This window comes from Microcaecilia unicolor, chromosome 1 (genome assembly GCF_901765095.1).
Source record: "Microcaecilia unicolor chromosome 1, aMicUni1.1, whole genome shotgun sequence".
NCBI classification, from domain to species: Eukaryota; Metazoa; Chordata; class Amphibia; order Gymnophiona; family Siphonopidae; genus Microcaecilia; species Microcaecilia unicolor.
In genome coordinates this window covers 714,834,745-714,857,120 of record NC_044031.1, presented here as the reverse complement: position 1 = coordinate 714,857,120, position 22,376 = coordinate 714,834,745, and the positions used below count along the sequence as shown (strand labels likewise).

General features: G+C 43.1%; 1 protein-coding gene across 3 annotated transcripts in view; it reads left to right on the top strand.

The window, feature by feature from the left end:
• The window catches only part of DMXL2 (Dmx like 2), a 369,136-nt gene that overhangs the window by 150,866 nt on the left and 195,894 nt on the right, over nucleotides 1-22,376 (top strand). For 2 of the 3 annotated variants that reach the window (XM_030189451.1, XM_030189445.1), the window contains exon 7: nucleotides 9,407-9,585. In XM_030189451.1, the coding sequence (XP_030045311.1) occupies nucleotides 9,407-9,585 (179 nt within the window). Of the gene's footprint in view, nucleotides 1-1,496; nucleotides 1,564-9,406; nucleotides 9,586-22,376 lie in introns of all 3 variants that reach the window. The other variant, XM_030189458.1, reaches the window with a different exon arrangement.

The following is a 22,376-nucleotide window of genomic DNA, read 5'->3' as shown; positions in this document are numbered from 1 at the left end:
TTTTCTCTGATTTGTTTTAAATTTACTACTTTGTAGCTTCATTGCGTGCCCCCCTAACCCTTGTATTTTTGGAAAGAGTAAATAAGCGATTCATGTCTACCCATTCCACTTCACTCAGTATTTTATATACCTCTATCATATCTCCCCTCAGCGTCTTTTCTCCAAGCGAAGAGCTCAAGTCGTTTCAGCCTTTCCTCATAGGAAGTTGTCCCATCTCCTGTTATCGTTTTCTTCGCCCTTCTCTGTACCTTTTCTAATCCCACTATATCTTTTTGAGATGTGGCGACCAGAATTGCACACAGTATTCAAGGTGTGGTCGCACCATGGAGCAATACAAAGTCATTATAACATCCTCATTTTTATTTTGCATTCATTTCCTAATAATACCTAACATTCTATTTGCTTCCTTTGCTGCCACAGCACACTGAGCAGAGGGTCAGTCAGCGATGTCTCCTAGATCCTTTTCTGGTCGGTGACACCTTACGTGGAATCTTGCATCACTTTGCACTTGCTCACATTCCATCTTTCCTTTCATTAAGGAGTGCACATTTAGATCATTTTTATGAGAGAGGTTACTGAATCTGGGAGACCACAGGCATTGTTCTTTCAGCTGATGGAATCTAGGAGACCACAGACATTGTTCTTTCAGCTGCTAGTATTTTGGTAGATACTGAACAACCCACACAGGTTTATAGAAATATGAGTAATTAGGCTTCCCTCTATCAGTGCAAGGCTTGCTCTCCGAGTTTTATATGAGTCAGAGTGGCATGTCTACACTGGGTTTATTTCAGGATAGGATGTCGTGACTACTGCAGGTTTTAAAAAAAATGATGATTCTGATGCTGGCAAGATAAAAACCCTCTCTTCCTGCAGTTAGACAGGCTGACAAGTGAAGCAGAATCTTGTTGTTAGCGTGGGAATTTGATTCCTTGGGAAGTGTTATCATCTTGCTAGAAGACCTGTTTCCTTCACAAACACTAAGTGTTGCATTACCTTGTACATTTTTCTTCATGCGTGAAACTCAGCAGTTTGGGATACAGATGAAACTGTGCTCAAAAGAAAAGCATACAAGTGAAATTACCCTGTGTGAATCAGTAAAGCCAAGAGGCCTTTGACAGGGCTGAGCTGATTTTGTTTACAGGAGAAAGATGATTTTTAGTTCAAAGATACCAAAAAAAATTTTTTTTGCATTCTTTAAATCCTCTTTTGGGGTAATTTTATAATGGCTCAATTTAACAGAATATATGCATCTTCTTTTTTCAGTCTGCAGACTGTCAGATTTTAAAAATGAAAAGCACTTGAAAATTAGCCCAGGAAAATACCTGTATACATTTACAGCAGTTAACTTGTGTGAATAGATTTCCTGAGAAAAAGTATGTAGAAATTTTGAAAATGTAAACGTAGGTATGCAAATCCCTCCTCAATCCTAATTCCTGCATAATAGGCTGGGTATTGAGCAAAAGACCATAACCTTGAATGCTTTGTTTGTCTCATAGGACTGCAGTGTCTGTGCACTTAATGGAATGGTCCCCTGATGGTGAATACTTTGCAACAGCAGGAAAGGTAACTATAAATATTATTAATAAATTGGGCAAAGCATATTTAAGCTGCATCAGAATATATCAGATAAATAGAAAATGATTTCCATGAGGAATACAAATGACCATTGATGGATTATAATGTCTAAAGCTGAGGACCATTGGCAATATTGCTCCCTGAAGAGCCTCTGGTTACAAATAGGGCTGAGGATTTTCCACTGACAGGGTAGTAGACGCCTGGAACAAACAGAGCAGCAGAATTCAAACACATCCTGGCTGGTCACAAAGTGACCTTAGTGGCAGAGGGCGAGAGAACAGAGATCCGGTTAAGACCTGTGACAGTACAAGCTGATAGAAATGATGCAAACCAGACAGTTTAAGACAGAAGATGTTGGCAGAAAAAAAAAAACTGTTTCTAATATGCTGGCTTCTGTTTCTCGTACGTGATTTTCAAGCCTTGTACAGTTGATTGAAATTGCCTCTGTGGAAACCAGGCTAGAACAGTGGAGTGTTGTGTATCAGCCAGAAAACTGAGATCAGTGGAAGAAACTGCCATTGATTCTGTAGTTTTAAAACTGGGGGCGAGAGGAAACTGGACTGTGACCTTCAGGGTATTTTGACTATCCATATGGTTTGGGTTTTTATTTACTGTACTAGTGGAAATGCCCATTCGTGAATCTGACATTTCATTTGCTGTCTTCCGCATCACTGTATGGTACTGCCCTTTTGCCAGTGTGCAGTACAAGCATGCCCTAGAGTGCCACACTCTTGTTTTCAGTTCGTGCCCTCTTCCCTGATGCATACGTCTGTAAAAGGGTTTACATGTCCACATGATGTGTGGTGCTGTGCCACTTTATTGCCAATGATGGGTACTGCATAGGGCTTAGTACTACATACCTTTACCCACATATGCACAGTGCAATACTTTGACAAACCACACCTAAATACACAAACTCACTTTTATATCAATTCAGATATATTTGTTTTGATGCAGCAGTTTGGCCTTTAGTAGAAATGGAACCAGTCTTTCATGAGTTATAGCACCAGATGTCTTCATTTCAAATACTCAGGATTTTTCCCCATTTTATGAACCTCGCTGTCCCCCTTTTTTCCATCTAGCCCAGCCACTAAAGTGACAATGCTTGGCTAGCAGCCATGTGATAGTCTGCTCCTTCCAGAACCTGCTGCATATTTATTTTACAACAAAACGGGTGTGGATTAGACAAATATATAAATGAAATCACCACTACTACTACTGCTTATCATTTCTATAGTGCTACTAGATATACACACCAAAGAAATCCACTGAAAACATAAAATAGCCACTGCAAAAAAAAAATGGAAGGAAAAGCCTCAAGAGCACAAGATCACAACTATTTAACGAGCTGAAAAGAATCCAAAAGATCGTGGATAGATGATTAACACTGTGCCTAGAAAGCATCCCACTGCCGTGGACCCTGAGGAAGCATAGCTAAACACTGGCTATCATTGGCCCGGGGGCATGTGGATCTTTAGCACAGTAGCGGCTTGTTTTTGAGCTGGCCTTAGTTTGAACTCAAGACACGTTCATGCTTTTGGACCCTTTAAAGATAAGTGTCTGTCAACTTATTCTTTATAGAAGATATGCATTTGATGCATATTTGTAAATGATCATACCTAAGCTTGGAAATTTTGTTTTGTGGAAGGTTTTTATGCCTATGATGGAGTAACAGATCTTTTGGATCCTTTCAGTTCGTTAGATCATTTGTGATCTTGATCTCTTTCAGACTGTTCCTTCCTTTTTTTTTTTTTTTTTTTTTTGCAGTGATTTTTTTGTTTTCAGTGGATTTTTTTGGCATATTTTATTCATTTAGAAAATTTCTAGACCAGTGGTTTTCAAGCCTGTCTTAGGAGACCACTAGCCAGTTGAGTTTTCAGGATATCCCTAATAAATGTGCATCACAAAAAATGACTAATTATAAATTCTCAACAATAATAATCATCATTCTTTAATCTGTCACATTCAGAAAAAAAACTTTTCTCAAAAGTATATTATTTTCATACCTTCCTAAAATCTACAAAATACAATTACAAAATGAGCGCTGGCTTACATACATATATAAAACTGACTTTCATCTTATACAAAGTTGTCCATTCCATTGTCTTGCCATTGATGCTCAATTTGCTGCACATGCTTCCTTTGAAAGCTGACTTGGACAAATATATCCTTCGATAAGAAAATTCTCAACAATAATTCAGTTGATATTTTACTGTAACTCTTTCAACTGCTTCTTGAATGGTACATCTCTTCACAACCCAAAATCATGTATCTTGTGCAACTTCTCATTTTTTCAGCATAATTGCTGGTAATCCAAAATGGACGCAGTATTGTGCTCACTATCACAGCATCGAAGGATTCTTGTCCATTGTCAGTCTTACAGAGCCATAAATAGTAGAGTCCATAAAATGCGTAATCTTAGTCCATTGGTCTCAAAACTGTCCGTGTTTCGTTACCTTCATCAGGAGACCTTACACGCATGGCTTCTGCTCTCAATTGAGGCTCCTATATAGACAGTCTTGCTAGGCATCTCATTATTAAAATGCCAACAGATGCTCAACCAACACATGCGCAGAGTTGAGAATTATAGTTGAGAATTTTTTTTATTGAGGGATATTTATTTATTTATTTATTTGGCTTTTGCTTGCACCTTTTTCAGTAGTAGCTCAAGGCGAGTTACATTCAGGTACACTGGGTGTTTCCCTGTCCCAGGAAGGCTCACAATTTAAGCTTGTACTTGAGGGAATGGAGGGTTAAGTGACTTGCTCAAGATCACAAGGAGTAGCAATGAGAATTGAACTGGGCACCTCTGGATGTCAAGACTGGTGCTCTAACCTCACTTCACTCCACTCCACTGAATATATTTGTCCAGGTAAGCTTTCAAAGGAAGCATGTGCAGCAGATTGAGCGTCGATGGCAGGCTCAGTGGAATGGACAGTTTTGTTTTAAGGTAAGTCGTTTTATGTATGCATGTAAGCCAGCGCTCATTCTGTAATAGTATTTTGTGGATTTTATGAGGATATGGAAATAATATAATTTTTGCTGAATGTGATTAAAAAATGATTATTATTGTTGAGCATTTATAATTGGTCATTTTTGTGGTGTAAATTACAAATTGACTAAAAGAAAAATTTGGTAGCCCTTGAATTTATTTAGGTTTAATAAATATGCATGAAGAGATTTGCTTGTATTGGAGGTGACAGGCATACTAATCTGTCTCATGTATATCAGAACTTTACCATATTAAAACATTTTATTGATAAATCAGAAGCATTTTTTTTATAAAAACACATATCCTGTATTGTACATATATAATGTAATTGATAGGGTAGTAATATTATAAATAGCACTCGCACATTTAAATGTTTATCAATAAAATATTTTAATATGGTAAAGTTTTGATAGTCACCAATGTTGTCTGGAATATGTGAAAGTTGTGACTATATATTGAAATTGTGACAGCCCTTAGATTGATTTATGTATATTCATTAGGGATATCTTAAAAACCTGTCTGACTGGTGGTCCCCGAGGACAGGTTTGAGAACTACTGTTCTAGACCTTCTCACTGAACTGAAGTGGTATACAACAATTTGAAATACACAATACATATGCAGCTTGATGTGTCACAATTGTATACTAGTCAGAATGTCTTTTCCACAGAAGCCACAAATACTGCATCCATGGCCCTGTCTGGCCCAAAGAGCTGAAGCCAGTCCCAGAAATTGAACATGGGTCTCCCAGTGCATAGTATATCCACCGAACCATCAGGCCAGCTTTAGCTTTGATTTTCACTTAAACTAAAATACATAAACATCTGGCCTTTCTTTCCTTTTTCTGTCTCTCTGCCCCTTTTTCCATAGATAGAAAGTAATTAGTTTGCTTTTGAAGCTTTGGAACTGTGAGAATGCCAAGATTGCACTTGGCTTTGAATCAAACATTGTTAGCATGATTGAAGGCCTGTGTTTTGAGAGATACATAAAGTCTCTTTCTCGCTCTTCATATAGAGTTGACATTTATCAGCACTTAACTGGGCAATGCTGCTGAATATTGGCTGACTAAAAAGCACACGGCACAAACCAAAAAACAAAGAAAAGCACTAATAATAAAGAACCAGCTGAAAAGTTTACGTTGAACATTAATTTGTCCCTGTGTAACTGAAGCTAGGAATTCGCAAGTGTAAAGCGGATTCCTGGCTTCAGTCGGACAAATTCCTCTATAGTGTTGAACCTAAGCTTTTCAGCTGGTTCTTTATCAGAAACTACATATCTAACGACCCCTGAGGCAGACACTGTGTACTGAAACACAGCCCGTGTCAGGTCCATGCTGCAGGAGATTGATGTACTATTTGGATCTTTGCTGGTGAATTAATGGATTTGTCCCTATTTTTTTCTTTGTCTTTTTGAATATTGGCTGACTGCCACCGCACTGCCCAGGTAGTGTCGGGGAGGAACCAGCAATCCTATATTTGCCCACTTAGCTACTCAGGTGCTGGCACTGACTGTTGGTTGTCGCCCACATAACTTCCGGGTTGGTGCCTGGCCCCAGATATTCAAGGCTGGTGCCTGGATATGGCCCGACATTGAATATCAGGGGTTGCATCTGCCCGCTGCTGTCAGCAGCTTAAAAACTGCTGACCGTCACAGGCTGAATATCTGCCCCAATATTGACACACACATATACGTTGATTACTATCCTCTAAATAAAATACTTAAGGAAATCAGTCTGTTTCCATGAAATAGAGGTTTTAAACCTTTCTGTTGTGTGCGCGCGCTCCTGTTTCTAAGGTTCTGTGGCAGATGGTATTGTTCTGAGACTCCAGCTAGAAGGCGTTTTCTGCCTCCGCTTCAAATGACAGCTTCTTCTTGGTGCCTGCATATGACTCATTTTCATTTTGAATATTTTTGTCATGAATTTCAACATGCTGAAACAGCCACAAAACCCTGCTTGTTACATCAGTCCTCAAAAATCTCATCATATAGAAACAGGTATAAGAGAGTACTTTTTATGGTTGGCTAGTGCTGCAGACAGTGTGGAATAGATTTTTAGATTCTGTAAGTTTTTTGGGGGGGGGTTTTTATCCTCCATTCCACAGCACATTAGAAACATAGCTTTTCCTGTCTACATCTTCTGTCTTAAACTGTCTGGTTTGCATCATTTCTATCAGCTTGTACTGTCACAGGTCTTAACTGGATCTCTGTTCTCTTGCCCTCTGCCACTAAGGTCACTTTGTGACCAGCCAAGATGTGTTTGAATTCTGCTGCTTTGTTTGTTCCGGGTGTCTGCTAACCTGTCAGTGGAAATCGATTTCCCACATTCTCCTTCCATTCACACTCATATAATGGCCTCTTGCTCTAAAGCTTTTCATTATACAGAAAACACTCCCTTTTGCTGCTGTGCTGAAGCCTGCTAGCTATGCCTCCCTTCTCGTTTTTCTTCTACAGTACCCCTTTAGTGCCTTTAGTCTCTGTGTGATAGACCATTCTGGTTCTTGAGAGCCTCAGGCAGGTCAGGTTTTCAGGATATCCACAATGAATATGCAGGAGATAGATTTGCATGTGCTGCCTCCTTGGTATACAAATTTATCTCCTGCATATTTATTGTGGATATCCTGAAATTTTGACCTGCCTGGGGCTCTCGAAGGCTGGAATTGCCTTCCCCGACTTACAATGCAGGTGGCCCTTTTTAAAATTGTTCTAACCTTATTACTAACTTTTTGTACATGTGCTCTCCAGAACTAAACACAGTTCTCAAGTTGGGATTTCCCCAAAGACTTGTATATGTTCAGTTTCCCATCCCATCTTGATGCTTGTAATACCTCTCAGAATACATCAAATTATATGTTCAACTTCCCCAACTGCGTTCATACAGTGACCCTCCAGGTTTCCTTCCCCCTCCCCCCTTTGAGAACTGTTAGCTCTTCACCTCCAAAAAAGATATTTGGCTCTTTGAATTCTGCACTTGTGTAAGATTTATTTTTACAGTATTATACCACAGGGCCCAATATTCAAAAGCATTTGTCCATATAGAGGCAGCTACTGTAAGGCTTAGTGTCCTATCCATAAATGTTGCACTGTGCGGATAGTTCTGCTGAAACGTATTGCAGACTTGTCCTGGCACTGTTGTCAAGGGGCTCTCAACCAAGTCCTCAGGACACACTAAGCCAATCAGGTTTTCAGGATATCCACAATGAATATACATGAGAGAGATTTGCATGCAATGGCTCTATTGTATGCAGATATATCTCCTGCAAGCACATTGTGGATATCCTGAAAACTTGACTGGCATGGTGTGTCCTGAGGACTGGGTTGAGAACTCCTGCCATAGAGGCTATTCTGTAAGTGGACACCTCCATTTTGTTGCCTTGATGCCATGCAGTGAGAGCCCTGATTCCATTATAGAATACTAACGTAACTGGGTATTGATACGCCTTACATTTACGCGCCCACAGTTACAACCTGCCATAGACTTGGCAGTCCTGCCTATGCTCCATCCATGTATATAGCCCGTTGCATTTGCATCCTGTGCCACTTAAACGTGTACTTCTACAGAACAGCGCTTAAGCGCCGTTCCGGCACTTTCACAGGTAAGTGTATATTTATGCACGTAAGGGGGGGTGTAAATGTGGGCACCCAGTTATGATTTTCCTCTATATGAACAGTGCTGGAGTAGAATGTGGGCATGTCACATCAGTCGGTGGATAACTGGTGATATTCAGCCACTTTCCATTTACCTATGTGGATAAATTTAGGCCAGCAAAATGATGGTCCTAAATTTATCCATATAGCTACATAGATACCCCCAGATTCTATATATCGCGTTGAGATTTGTACGTGGAAATCAAAGCGTATTCCATAACAATGCATATAACTTAATTAGTTAAACTAATCAGCACTGATAATTGAATGTTAAGCAATTATTGGCACTAATTGGCATTAATTAGAATTTATGCACACTAACCACTAAGCGTATTCTGCAAAGCGGTGTGTGTAAATTCTAATGCACACTGCCACAAAGGGGGTGTGGTTATAGGTGTGGAATGGGTGGGTCATGGGCATTCCGGAAACTATGCTCAGGGATATAGAATACACCTGCTCTGCACCTAACTTGGGCACCAGTATTTACACCAAGTTACACTTGGCATAAATGGCCGTACCTAAAGTTAGGTGCTGTTGTGGCTGCTCGCCATATTCTATATACAGTGCAGAAATTTAGTCTTATTTTATAAAGTACATCTAAATTAAGGTGTACTTTATAGAATGTGCTTAGGCAAATTTCATTTCAGCGCCAAATTTTTAGGCGTGTAATATAGAATCTAGTCCATAGTGGCTAAACCTCACTGGTTATCCATATAGAAGCGGTGCTCGTTTCTTTGCATATATTCAATGCCACTACTTCTGTGGATAGTGGCACCAAATTATATGTAAAACATTTAATTGCCATAGCTAGCAAAAAACAACTCCCCCCCCCCCCCCCCCCCCCCCAGATTGTAGGGTGTGACTATTGGTTGCCATAGTTTGAGCATTTCTCCAAATTTTTTTTTAACATTGTCTTTTTGAAACTGTGCTATCCACATAAAACTTATGGAGGAATATATTTTGAGACTTTAATTAAAAGTCTGTTAGGTGCTATGCTAAATGCTGTAATTAGAGTAAGGAAGAAATAACTTTTATATATTTTCAGATGATTTTTATGTGTGGTTTCATATTGAAAATACCAAGCAAACCTCATTGAGACACATTATTAAAATACAAAATTAATATTGGATGCATTGTATAGTATACTGTATACTGTATGCAAGTTTTGTAATTGTAGTATTTATTTCTCTGCACAGGATGATTGTCTGTTAAAGGTTTGGTATCCTCTTGCTGGCTGGAAGTCTGCTATTATATCCCAAGAGGGCCAAGAGAAGAAGGGGAGCTTGACATCTGTCCATTTTTCTTTTGTGTATTTGGCACATCCTCGGGCTGTAACTGGTTTTTCTTGGCGGAACACCAGCAAGTATATGCCCAGGTCAGGAACACTTATGGGTAGCTTCAGCTTTAATTTATCCTTACAAGGTTTAATTACAAATGAGTCTTTTGGAAGTGTAGTGAGTCAGCAGATATTGTAATCTCTTCCATTGTTGTTGCTGGCATTGAGCTCGTGGCTAGAATGTTCTTCATTCTCTCTAGTTCCATTGTTATCTTCAGTGTTTCCAAAAACACATTTAAACATTCAATAGCCTCAGTGGCATCATCTTCAGCAAACTAATTTGATTTTATTTTCATGTTTTCTGTATTTACGATGACAATCATGATTAACATACGTGGTGTACAGCTACACGTAGGCACAGCTCCTGCTCCACTGAGCTTTCACTGAGAGGGTGGTAAATACTTGAAATGCCCTCCCATGGGAGGTGGTAGAGATAAAAACGTTAACAGAATTCAAAAATGCATTGGATAAACATAAATGAATCCTGTTTAGAAGGATCGGATCCAAAGAAGCTTAGTGGAGATTAAGTAGGGAAGCCGGTGCTGGGCAGAGTTCTATAGTCTGTGCCCTGATAGAGGCTGAGTAGGTTTGGATGGGCTGCAGTGGAGCTATTCCAGGGGCTTTGTCAACAAATTCAGAAATTTTAGAACAAGGCCAGTGCTGGTCAGACTTCTACGATCTATGCCCTAAAAAAGGCATACCTGCAATGAGTTTATCTTATTGGGCAGACTGGATGGGCCATATAGGTCTTTGCCTTACCATGGGGCATGCTTAAGCATCCCACGGTAATTTTGACATCTCTGCGTGCTTCCCATGTGCTAAAAAATATAAATTATTTTTTAGTGCTGGGAGCGGGTCAGATAGTGGAGAGTAGGCATATACATCACTAATCAGCGCAGCTGCTTCACCATGCACTAACCGATTAGCAATTTGTGGCTAATGAAGATACATACCTGTAGCAGGTATTCTCCGAGGACAGCAGGCTCAATATTCTTACGCATGGGTCGTCATCCGCGATGGTCCAGGAGATGGAAGAAATCTTAAGCTCAAGAACCTTCCCGAAAGTTTCGCCGCGCGGGCCGACCCACCGAGCATGTGTGGGCAGCTTCCCGCCCGCGACACGAACGTGCAGTGATCAGTTTAATAAAAAGCAAAACAATATAAGTGAAACAACTCCAACGGGGGAGGAGGGAGGGTTGTAAGAATATTGAGCCTGCTGTCCTTGGAGAATACCTGCTACAGGTATGTATCTTCATTTTCTCCAAGGACAAGCAGGCTCAATATTCTTACGCATAGGGTATCCCTAGCCCCCAGGCTCACTCAAAATAATAAACATTGGTCAATTGGGCCTTGCAATGGCAAGGACATAACAGAGAATGACCTGAAAGGAAATACAACTAAGTGAGAGTGGAGCCTGGAACAGAACAAAAATGGGCCTAGGAGGGTGGAGTTGGATTCTAAACCCTGAACAGATTCTGCAGCACCGACTGCCCAAACTGACTGTTGCATCGGGTATCCTGCTGAAGGCAATAGTGAGATGTGAATGTGTGGACTGATGACCACGTTGCAGCCTTGCAAATCTCCTCAATGAAGGCTGACTTTAAGTGAGCCACTGACGCAGCCATGGCTCTAACATTATGAGCCGTGACATGGCCCTCTAGAGTCAGCCCAGCTTGGGCATAAGTGAAGGAAATGCAATCTGTTAGCCAATTGGAGATGGTACGTTTTCCAGTGGCGACTCCCCTCCAGTTGGGATCAAAAGAAACAAACAACTGGGCGGACTGTCTATAGGGCTTTGTCTGCTTCACGTAAAAGGCCAATGCTCTCTTACAGTCCAAGGTGTGCAACTTGTCCTCACCAGGGCGGGTATGTGGACAGGGAAAAAATGTTGGCAAGACAATTGACTGGTTCAGATGGAACTCCGACACCACCTTCGGCAAGAACTTAAGGTGAGTGCGGAGGACTACTCTGTTATGATGAAACTTGATATAAGGTGCATGCACTACCAGGGCTTGGAGCTCACTGACTCTACGAGCTGAAGTAACAGCCACCAAGAAAATGACCTTCCAGGTCAAGTACTTCAGATGGCAGGAATTCAGTGGCTCAAAAGGAGCTTTCATAAGAACGACGTTGAGATCCCATGACACTGGCGGAGGTTTGACCGGGGGCTTTGACAAAAGCAAACCTCTCATAAAACGAACAACTAAAGGCTGTCCAGAGATAAGCTGACCCTCTACACGTTGATGGTAAGCACTAATCGCACTAAGGTGAACCCTTACGGAGTTGGTGTTGAGACCAGACTCTGATAAGTGTAGAAGGTATTCAAGCAGGGTCCATGTAGGACAAGAAAAAGGATCTAGGGCCTTGCCCGTCACACCAGATGGCAAACCTCCTCCATTTGAAAGAGTAACACTTTTTCATGGAATCTTTCCTGGAAGCAAGCAAGACTCAGGAGACACCCTCTGAAAGACCTAAAGAGGCAACTTCTAAGTTCTCAACATCCAAGCCCTGAGAGCCAGAGACTGGAGGTTGGGATGTAGAAGCAACCCTTCGTTCTGAGTGATGAGGGTCAGAAAACACTCCAATCTCCATGGTTCTTTGCAGGGCAACTCCAGGAGAAGAGGGAACCAGATCTGATGGGGCTAAAAAGGTGCAATCAGAATCGTGATTCCGCGGTCTTGCCTGAGTTTCAGCAGAGTCTTCCTTACTAGAGGTATGGGAGGATACGCATACAGAAGGCCTGTTCCCCAATGTAGGAGAAAGGCATTTGACGCTAGTCTGTCGTGGGCCTGAAGTCTGGAACAGAATTGAGGGACTTTGTGAGTTGTCTGAGTGGCAAAAAGATCCACCGAGGGGGTGCCTCACGCTCGGAAGATCTTGTGGACAACGTCCATGTTGAGGAACCACTCATGAGGTTGCATGATCCTGCTCAACCTGTCGGCCAGACTGTTGTTTACACCTGCCAGATATGTGGCCTGGAGAAACATACCGTGATGGTGGGCCCAAAGCCACATCCTGACGGCTTCCTGACACAGAGGGCGAGATCCGGTGCCCCCCTGCTTGTTGCTGTAATACATAGCAACCTGATTGTCTGAATTAGGATGACCTGTTTGGACAGCCAATCTCTGAAAGCCTTGAGAGCGTTCCAGATGGCTCGCAATTCCAGGAGATTGATCTGAAGACCCATTTCCTGAAAGGACCAAACCCCTTGAGTGTGAAGCCCATCTACATGAGCTCCCCACCCCAGGAGGGATGCGTCTGTCGTCAGCACTTTTTGTGGCTGAGGAATTTGAAATGGACGTCCCAAGGTCAGATTGGATCGAATGGTCCACCACTGAAGGGAGCTGCAAAAATCAGTGGAGAGATGGATTACATCCTCTAGATTCCCTGTGGCCTGGCACCACTGGGAATATAGGGTTCATTGAGCTGCTCTCATATGTAGGCGTGCCATGGGAGTCACATGAACTATAGAGGCCATGTGCCCTAAAAGTCTCAACATCTGCTGAGCTGTGATCTGTTGAGATGCTCGAGCCAAGGACACTAGGGCCAGAAGATTGTCTGCCCTTGCCTGGGGAAGATAAGCTCGAGACATCCATGTATCCAACGGAGCTCCAATGAACTCCAATTTCTGCACTGGAACAAGATGGGACTTGGGATAATTGATTACAAACCCCAGTAGCTCCAGCAGTTGAATAGTCATCTGCATGGACCGTAGAGCCCCTACCTCCGAAGTGTTCTTCACCAGCCGATTGTTGATATAAGAGAACACATGCACTCCCAGTCTGCGTAGCGATGCTGCGACAACTGCCAAGCACTTTGTGAAGACCCTGGGCGCAGATGCTAGGCCAAAGGGCAGTACACAGTACTGAAAATGCTGAGTTCCCAGCTGAAATTGAAGGTACTTCCTGTGAGCTGCAAGTACCGAGATGTGAGTATAGGCATCCTTTAAGTCCAGAGAGCATAGCCAATCGTTTTCCTGAATCAAGGGAAGAAGGATGCCCAGGGAAACCATCCTGAACTTTTCTCAGACCAGGAATCTGTTCAGGGCCCTTAGGTCTAGGATGGGACGCATCCCCCCTGTTTTCTTTTGCACAAGGAAGTACTTGGAATTGAATCCCAGCTCTTCTTTCCCTGGTGGAACGGGTTTGACTGCATTGGCCTTTAGAAGGACGGAGAGTTCCTCTGCAAGTACCTGCTTGTGCTGGGAGCTGAAGGATTGAGCTCCCGGTGGGCAGTTTGGAGGCTTGGATGTCAGATTGAGTGTGTATCCTAACCGGACTATTTGAAGAACCCACCTGTCGGAGGTTATGAGAGGCCACCTTTGGTGAAAAAATATCAACCTCCCCCCAACAGGCAAGCCGCCCGGTACGGACACTTTTACTGCGGCTATGCTGCACTGGAGCCAGTGTAAAGCCCATCCCTTGCTTTTGCTGGGGAGCCCTAGGGGCCTTAGGCGCATGGCGTTGACAAGAACGCACATGCTGGGACTGAGCCTGAACTGACTGTCGAGAGCAGGAGTCTACCTACGCCTATGATAGGAATAGGGAGCACTCCTCCTCCCTCCAAAAAACCTCCTAGAAGAGGAGGCAGTAGCAGAAGACGTCCGGCGGGAGAGAGAATCCATGGCATCATGATGCTTTTTCATCTGATCAACCATATCATCTACTTTTTCTCCAAAAAGATTACCCCCCCCCCCCCCCCCCGGCAAGGAACATCCGCCATTCGCTGCTGGGTTTTGTGATCCAGGTCAGAGACACGCAGCCATGAGAGTCTGCGCATCACTATACCTTAAGCAGCTACTCGGGATGCTACATCAAAAGTGTCGTAAGACCCCCTGGCCAGGAATCTGCGACACGCCTTTTGCTGCCTGACCACCTGGTGAAAAGGTTCAGCAAACTGCGAGGGAAATGCTTCAACTAAACTGGACAGTTGCCTCACCGAATTCCGTAAGTGAATGCTCATTTAGAGCTGGTATGTTTGGATCTTGGCGGCGAGCATTGCGGCCTGATACGTTCTCCTCCCAAAAGAATCCAAGGTCCTATACTCTCTGCCTGGGGGCACCAAGGCATAGTCCTCTAGTACTCTTGGCTCTTCTGAGAGCAGAGTCCACCACCATGGAATTGTGAGGAAGTTGGGCCTTCATCATTACAGGCTCTCCATGGACTCTCTATTGGGACTCGGACTTCTTGGGGACCACTGGATTAGAGAGAGGGCAAGACCAATTCTGCATCAGCACTTCCCTGAGTGTATTGTGCAGGGGGCCGTTGCAACCTCTGTAGGTGGAGAAGGATAATCCAGGACCTCGAACATCTCAGCCCTGGGCTCATCCACAACCTCCATAGGGAATGGAATGTCCTTAGGCATTTCCCGTACAAAAGATGAGAAAGTAAGATTCTCAGGTGGAGACATCCTTACTTCAATCGGTGGAGTAGGATCAGAGGGAAGCCTACAGGACTTTTCCTCCGAAAAGTACCTGGGGTCTTCCTCTTCTCCCCATGAGCGCTCCTCTTCGGTATCGGACAGAAGCTCCCTAAGAGCAGCCTGAAACCGAGGCTGTCTCGATATTGAGGATCGATGACCTCGTGGGAGATGTCGTGAAGTCGACTCCTGCCTGGACTCCGGTGAAGCTTTCTCCACCGACATCGAGGGGGAGTCGACCCAGGTGGCAACCGGCTCCGGTACCGCAAGCTTCACCGAGGGCGGGGACCTCCTCACAGGTGATGGCCCAGATGCCGTCTCTGCAGTTGGTACAGGAGGCGCAAGCACCCCTGACACCGAGGCAGACTGATGAAGCAACCCTTCCAGAAGCTCTGGAAGAAGGGCCCAGATTCGCTCGTTGAGAGCTGCCATCGGAAAAGGCTGTGGGGCTGGTGCAGGAGTCTGTGCCAGAATCTGAGGGGGCTCGAGAGCCGGTGCCAGGCTGCCGGACAACCGACGCATTGGCACCTCCTGAATGGAGGGTGAGCGATCCTCCCGGTGCCGACGGTTCTCGGGTGCTGACTCTCTCGGCTCCCCGGAGCTCTTTGTACCATGCCTAGAAGATCGATGACGATGCTTCTTCGCCTTCGCTCGACGCCCGTCGAGGCTCCTCGGTACCGATGAGGACGTGGAATCCTCACGCCTCCTCGGGGCCGGGTCTGACAAAGGTCGGTCCCAGGTGGCCTGCATAGCAGTAGGCCTCAAGATGGGTGGAGACCCACTCGATGCCTCGCTGCTCCCAGCTCGAAGTGGTCTTTCGGCAGCCATTACCTGGACTCTCGGTGTCGCTGCTTCCCTCAAAGTCTACGCCGATGCCGCTGTACCAATGTCGATGCTAACGTCAAAGGACCGGACCGATCAGAAAAAAGTCTCTCGCGCTGAGCCTCTCAAGCCACCTGGGTCCTTTTCTTCATTAACTTACACAGCTTACAGGCAGCTGGAAGATGATCAGGCCCAAGACACTGGAGGCACCACGCGTGGGGGTCAGTACCCGAGATGGTCCGGTTGCAGCGAGTACAGCGTTTGAAGCCGCTGGGAGTCTTCAATGACATGGGCGGGAAAATAGCGTCTGCAAAATCAAAAGGCTCAATTGTGCCAATTAAAAAGGCACAAAAAAGGGAACAAAGATGTGGTCGAGCAGCCTAAAGGCGGCCACAACGAAAAAAGAAAGGAAACTTGAAAAAGTGAGGAAAAAAAATAAAAAATAAGGGGAAAAACTCTTATTTTAGAAGGTAAATAAAAAGAAGAAAAAGGGTGTGATAAACACGAAAAAAGCAGTTCTACTGGGCCAAAAAACAAGGGAGTAGCGGCGAGCACAACTCTCTCGAAGCGCGGATGAAAAAGAACTGATCACTGCACGTTTGCGTCATGGGCGGGAAGCGGCCCATGCATGCACGGCGGAACGTTCGGGAAGGTTCTTGAGCTTCCATCTCCTGGGCCGTCGCGGACGACAACCCATGCGTAAGAATATTGAGCCTGCTTGTCCTTGGAGAAAAATTAGCACATGGCCGTTAATTAAAAAAAAAAAAAAAATAGAAAACCATTTTACCCATGCAGTAAAAATGGCCTTCACTCGCGGGAATGACCCATGTAAGAACTCGCGAAGGCCACTTTTTAATGCAATTTGGTAAAAGAGCCCCAGTGTAAAGTCTCTTCGCTCTGAGAGTCCATTCAAGAATAAATAAGTAAACAAAACAAGAAGTGAGGTATGTGCAGATGGGCCTCTATATACCTGATTAATTGCTGTTAGGTATGATTAGTTTGATTTATAATTTTTTTTATTGGCATTAGAGATGGTCATTTTTGTTTTGTTTTCTATTGCTTTAACATAAGGCCTATAACTGCTGAAGGTGAAAGATCCTATAAAGCTTAATATTCTACCGGATGACAAAGTTGATACATGAGAGATGGTAAAATCATATGGAAATATAATGATTATGCTAATGGGTAATTATGCTTTGTAGTGTTTATAATTAGGGATTACATTTAGAGCTTGTCTCATTATTCGTACCTCCTCTGCTGTTTTACTTGAAGGAGACCCAAATTATATTGAATGCTGGGAAATTGCTATAAATGTAGTGGTACCACTCTCTCTTGAAATCGGTTATTGTACAGCTGACTGTTTACACAATGATACTTACAAAATAAAATTTGTGAGGTCAATATTCTGCTTTAAGATAATGTATTTGTATTCAGTACTTTAAGATAATGTATTCAAATAGGTTATCCAGATTTCTTTAAATACATTTTCAGCCACATCAATTTTTAAGTCATTCTGCTGAATGTATAGTTCTAAACTTAAATGGGTACATTATCCATTTTGACTTGTAGTAAAAGTACAGTTACAGTGAAAACTCTGCTTTACAGGAAGTGGCTTGTTTTTAATACAGAAAACAGAGTATGCCACAAAGTTCAGGCCAGCATGTCAAAGTGTTCTTTGCTTTGACACCAGTTTCAAAACATCTGGTAGCCTGATCATTGCTAATATGTCAGAGATTCTGACTGGAAATATACTTATACTACTGCAAAGCAGCATCAAAATTTTGTCATGTAAAATGTTACACAGCACAGTCTCGCTTATTAGACTTTCACTGATCTGACCACCTAGCATATGCGACAGACACATGATGATGTCACACGGCTTATCTTTCTGAACGCAGGACCCTACTTTTCCCACCATTCTAAGCTGAAACCCTGCTTTTGCTGCCTTTCTTTCTGCATTGTTTGAGGGGTTACCATTGTTTTACATATTATCTGACTTTTCATTAATCTGACGATGGGTCAGTCCTGTTGAGGTCGGATAATTGAAACTTTACTGTATATCAAAAATTTTAAAATCAATCTTATTTTTCACGGGAAGCCAGTATAGAGAATCCAACACTGGGTGAAGATACTCCTGTAACGTAGATTCAGGAATTATACATGCAGCTATGTTTTGAACTACCTGCTGCACAAGGGATTATAGTAGTCTAAACTAGTGGCTTTCAGCTCTGTCCTCAGGGACCATCTGGCCAGTCGAGTTTTTAGGAGACATGCAATGAATATGCATGAGAGATTTGCATGCAGTGGAGGAAATGCATGCTAATACATCTCATGCATATTCATTATGGATATCCTGAGGACTGGTTTGAAAATCACTGCTGTAAATTGTACATACTGGCTGTTTGAATTAAATATTCATGTATTTTTTATCTAGATACGGGTGCAAGAATTAAATACTAGAGATTAGATAAATGTGGTTTTTTTTTCCTGTAGCATCAATTTAATTATGTAGCATCAAGAAGCTATAGTGGTCACTCATAGTCACAAATACCCAGCAGAACCCAAAAAGTACGTAGATCTGTTTTCTCATAGCTCATTTTCAGAGATGAGCAATGGCTCTCCCGAGGCTACCTGACTAATCTTTTATTGCATTTTCCTTCAGGAGCTTGTCTAAACCTCTTCCCTGCTATGTTAGTTGCCTTGATCACATCCTCAGCCAACAGATAATTATGTGGTACATGATTTACAAAAACACAAACCCTTTTGTTTTTGTGGTGTTGAGAACAATTGTTTAACCTCTAATTTAACCATGCCACCCACTCCATGATCTTGTAAACTTCTCTCATGTTGCCTCTGTCGCCTCTTTTCCAAGCTGAAGAGCCCTAACTTGTTTAGCCTCTCTTCATAGGAGGAGGTGATCTGTCACCTTTGTCATTTTTGTTACCTTTCTCTGAACTTTTCTAATTCTACTGTATTCTTAAGATAGAGTGGCCAGAAGTGCCCATAATACTCAATGTGGCCACACTAGGGACCTATGTAGAGGCATAATGAAATTTTCAGTTTTGTTCTTTCAGTACCACGAGCCTTAATTTTCAAGAACTTACTTACTTACTTATTTATTTATTTATTGCATTTGTATCCCACATTTTCCCACCTCTTTGCAGGCTCAATGTGGCTTACAATAGATCATGGATGGTGGAAATACATTAGAAAATAGACATTTAGTGTTACAGAAGGATATTGGGTAACATGATAATGATAAAACATGATGATAGTATTACAAGCAAGTATTATAAGATAATTCTGAATGTGTGTAGAGGAGTTGTGTATATTCATATTGGTTGATCTTTGTGGTAAGCCTTGTTAAAGAGATGGGTCTTCAGTAGTTTGCGGAAGTTCATTAGTTCGTAGATCTTTTTTAACATAGTAAACATAGTAGATGATGGCAGAAACAGACCTGCACGGTCCATCCAGTCTGCCCAAGAAGATAAATTCCTATGTGCTACTTTTTTATTTGTACTGTCCTCTTCAGTGCACAGACCGTATAAGTCTGGCCAGCCCTATCCCCGCCTCCCAACCACCAGCTCTGGCACAGACCATATAAGTCTGCCCAGCACTATCCTCGCCTCCCAACTACCAGTCCCGCCTCCCACCACCAGCTCTGGCACAGACCCTATAAGTCTGCCCAGCACTATCCCCGCCTCCCAACTACCAGTCCCGCCTCCCACCACCAGCTCTGGCACAGACCATATAAGTCTGCCCAGCACTATCCCTGCCTCCCAGCACTGGCTCTGGCACAGACCGTATAAGTCTGCCTAGCACTATCCCCACCGCCCAACCACCAGCCCCGGCACAGATCGTATAAGTCTGCCCAGCACTAGCCCCGCCTCTCAACCACCAGCTCTGCCACCCATTCTAGGCTAAGCTCCTGAGGATCCATTCCTTCTGCACAGGATTCCTTTATGTTTATCCCACGCATGTTTGAATTCCGTTACCATTTTCTTCTCCACCACCTCCCGCGGGAGGGCATTCCAAGTATCCACCACCCTCTCCATGAAAAAATACTTCCTGACATTCTTCTCGAGTCTGCCCCCCTTCAATCTCATTTCATGCCCTCTCGTTCTACCGCCTTCCCATCTCTGGAAAAGGTTTGTTTGCGGATTAATACCTTTCAAATATTTGAACGTCTGTATCATATCACCCCTATTTCTCCTTTCCTCCAGGGTATACATGTTCAGGTCCGCAAGTCTCTCCTCATACGTCTTGTAACGCAAATCCCATACCATCCTCGTAGCTTTTCTTTGCACTGCTTCAATTCTTTTTACATCCTTAGCAAGATACGGCCTCCAAAACTGAACACAATACTCCAGGTGGGGCCTCACCAACGACTTGTACAGGGGCATCAACACCTCTTTTCTTCTGCTGGTTACACCTCTCTCTATACAGCCTAGTAACCTTCTAGCTACGGCCACCGCCTTGTCACACTGTTTCATCGCCTTCAGATCCTCAGATACTATCACCCCAAGATCCCTTTCCCCGTCCGTACCTAGCAGACTCTCACCGCCTAACACATACGCCTCTCTTGGATTTCTACTTCCTAAGTGCATCACTTTGCATTTCTTCGCATTGAATTTTAATTGCCAAATCTTAGACCATTCTTCTAGCTTTTTCAGATCCTTTTTCATGTTTTCCACTCCCTCCGGGGTGTCCACTGTGTTAAGTTGCGTGGCAGTGTGTTCCATAACTGTGCTTAAATAGGTAAAGTTTGACGCGGGCATTAATTTGTATTTTAGACCTTTGCAGTTAGGGAAGTGCAGATCAAGGACCAGCCCAATACAAAAAAAAAGCCCTCTTCAGAGATCATAGTTTGTTGGAAGCAAATCTCAACCAGCTTAAACAATCTCAATAGCCTCGCTGGAACTCCAAAGGGCCATTCCCTTTTGGTCACATGCCTTTAGGCACACAATCTCGATTATGTACCGTGGAAACTGCTAGTTTATATAGTATTCTGAGTTGCTTACTGATGATGTCACTGGGCATCTCTTCCCAGCACCAGCAAGGTAGGGGCCTCTTGAGGTTCTTTTCTCAACTGTGTCAGGCATAGCATCCTGCTTTCTTCAGCATACTGTGGAGTGTGCCAGTTTATGTAGTAGTCTGGGTTGCTTGCTCACCAGTGATGACTAAAATTCTATGCTATGGACAGCAGTTCAGTCCCAGCGCCATTGGTTAATGTCATCTACTTGTGTATCTCATTCAATCCTGCTTGTTGACAGAAAAGTATTACTTCCAATATAATTGTTTTAATTTCTTCTATAAAAAGTTAAATTAATATACATTTTGATAGAAGTTTGAAAAGCATAATCCTGCCAAACAAATCTTTATTGACTTTTTTGACTGGGTGACCAAAGAACTGCATAAAGGACATGCGCTAGATGTAATCTACTTGGATTTCAGCAAAGCCTTTGATACAGTCCCTCACAGAAGACTCATGAATAAGCTGAGAGGACTTAACTTAGGACCCAAAGTGGTGACCTGGCTAGAAAACTGGTTGACTGACAGGTGGCAAAGGTTGGTGTTAAATGGAATCCACAAGGAGGAAAGGAAGATGAGTAGTGGAGTGCCTCGAGTTTAGTGCTGGAGCCGATTCTGTTTAATATATTTGAGAGAGACATTACTGAAGGATTAGAAGGAAACTTTTGCCAGATGACACAAAGATAGCCAATAGAGTGGATACCCTGGAGGGAGTGAAAACCATCAGAATGGATCTCCAAATGTTAGAAGAATGATCCAAAGGCCTTGCAGATAAAATTTAATGCCAAGAAGTGCAGAGTGATGCAACTAGGGTGCAGAAATCCAAAAGAGTTATACCAAATAGAAGGGGGAGAGATTGGTAAACTCAGCTCAGGAGAGGGTGCCTTGAGTTATGGTGTCCGAGGATCTGAAAGTGACAAAACAATGTGACAAGGCGGTGGCCATTGCTAGAAGGATGCTAGGCTGCATAGAGAGGGGTATAACTAGTAGAAGAAAGGAGCTGTTGATGCTCCTCTACAAGTTGTTGGTGAGGCCCCACTTGGAGTATTGTGTTCAGTTTTGGAGGCTGTATCTTACTAAGGATGTAAAGACTTGAAGCTGTTCAAAGAAAAGCGACAAAAATGGAATGGGATTTACATTGCAAGATATATGAGGAGAGACTTGCTGACCTGAACATATATACCCTGGAGGAAAGGAGAAACAGGGGTAATATGATACAGGTATATAAATATTTGAAAGGTATTAATCCGCAAACAAACCTTTTCCAGAGAAGATGCTAGAACTAGAGTACATGAATTGAGGTTGAAAGGGGGCAGACTCAGAAATAATGTCAGGATGTATCTTTTCACAGAGAGGGTGGTACATACGTGGAATGCCCTCTCGCGGGAGGTGGTGGAGTTGAAAAATGGTAATGGAATTCAAAAATGTGTGGTATAAACACAAAGGAATCCTGTTTAGAAAGAATGGATCTAAAGAAGCTTAGCGGAGATTAGGAAGCAACACCAATAGGGCAAACTTCTACGGTCTGTGCTCTGATCGTGGCCGGACAGATTTCAGCA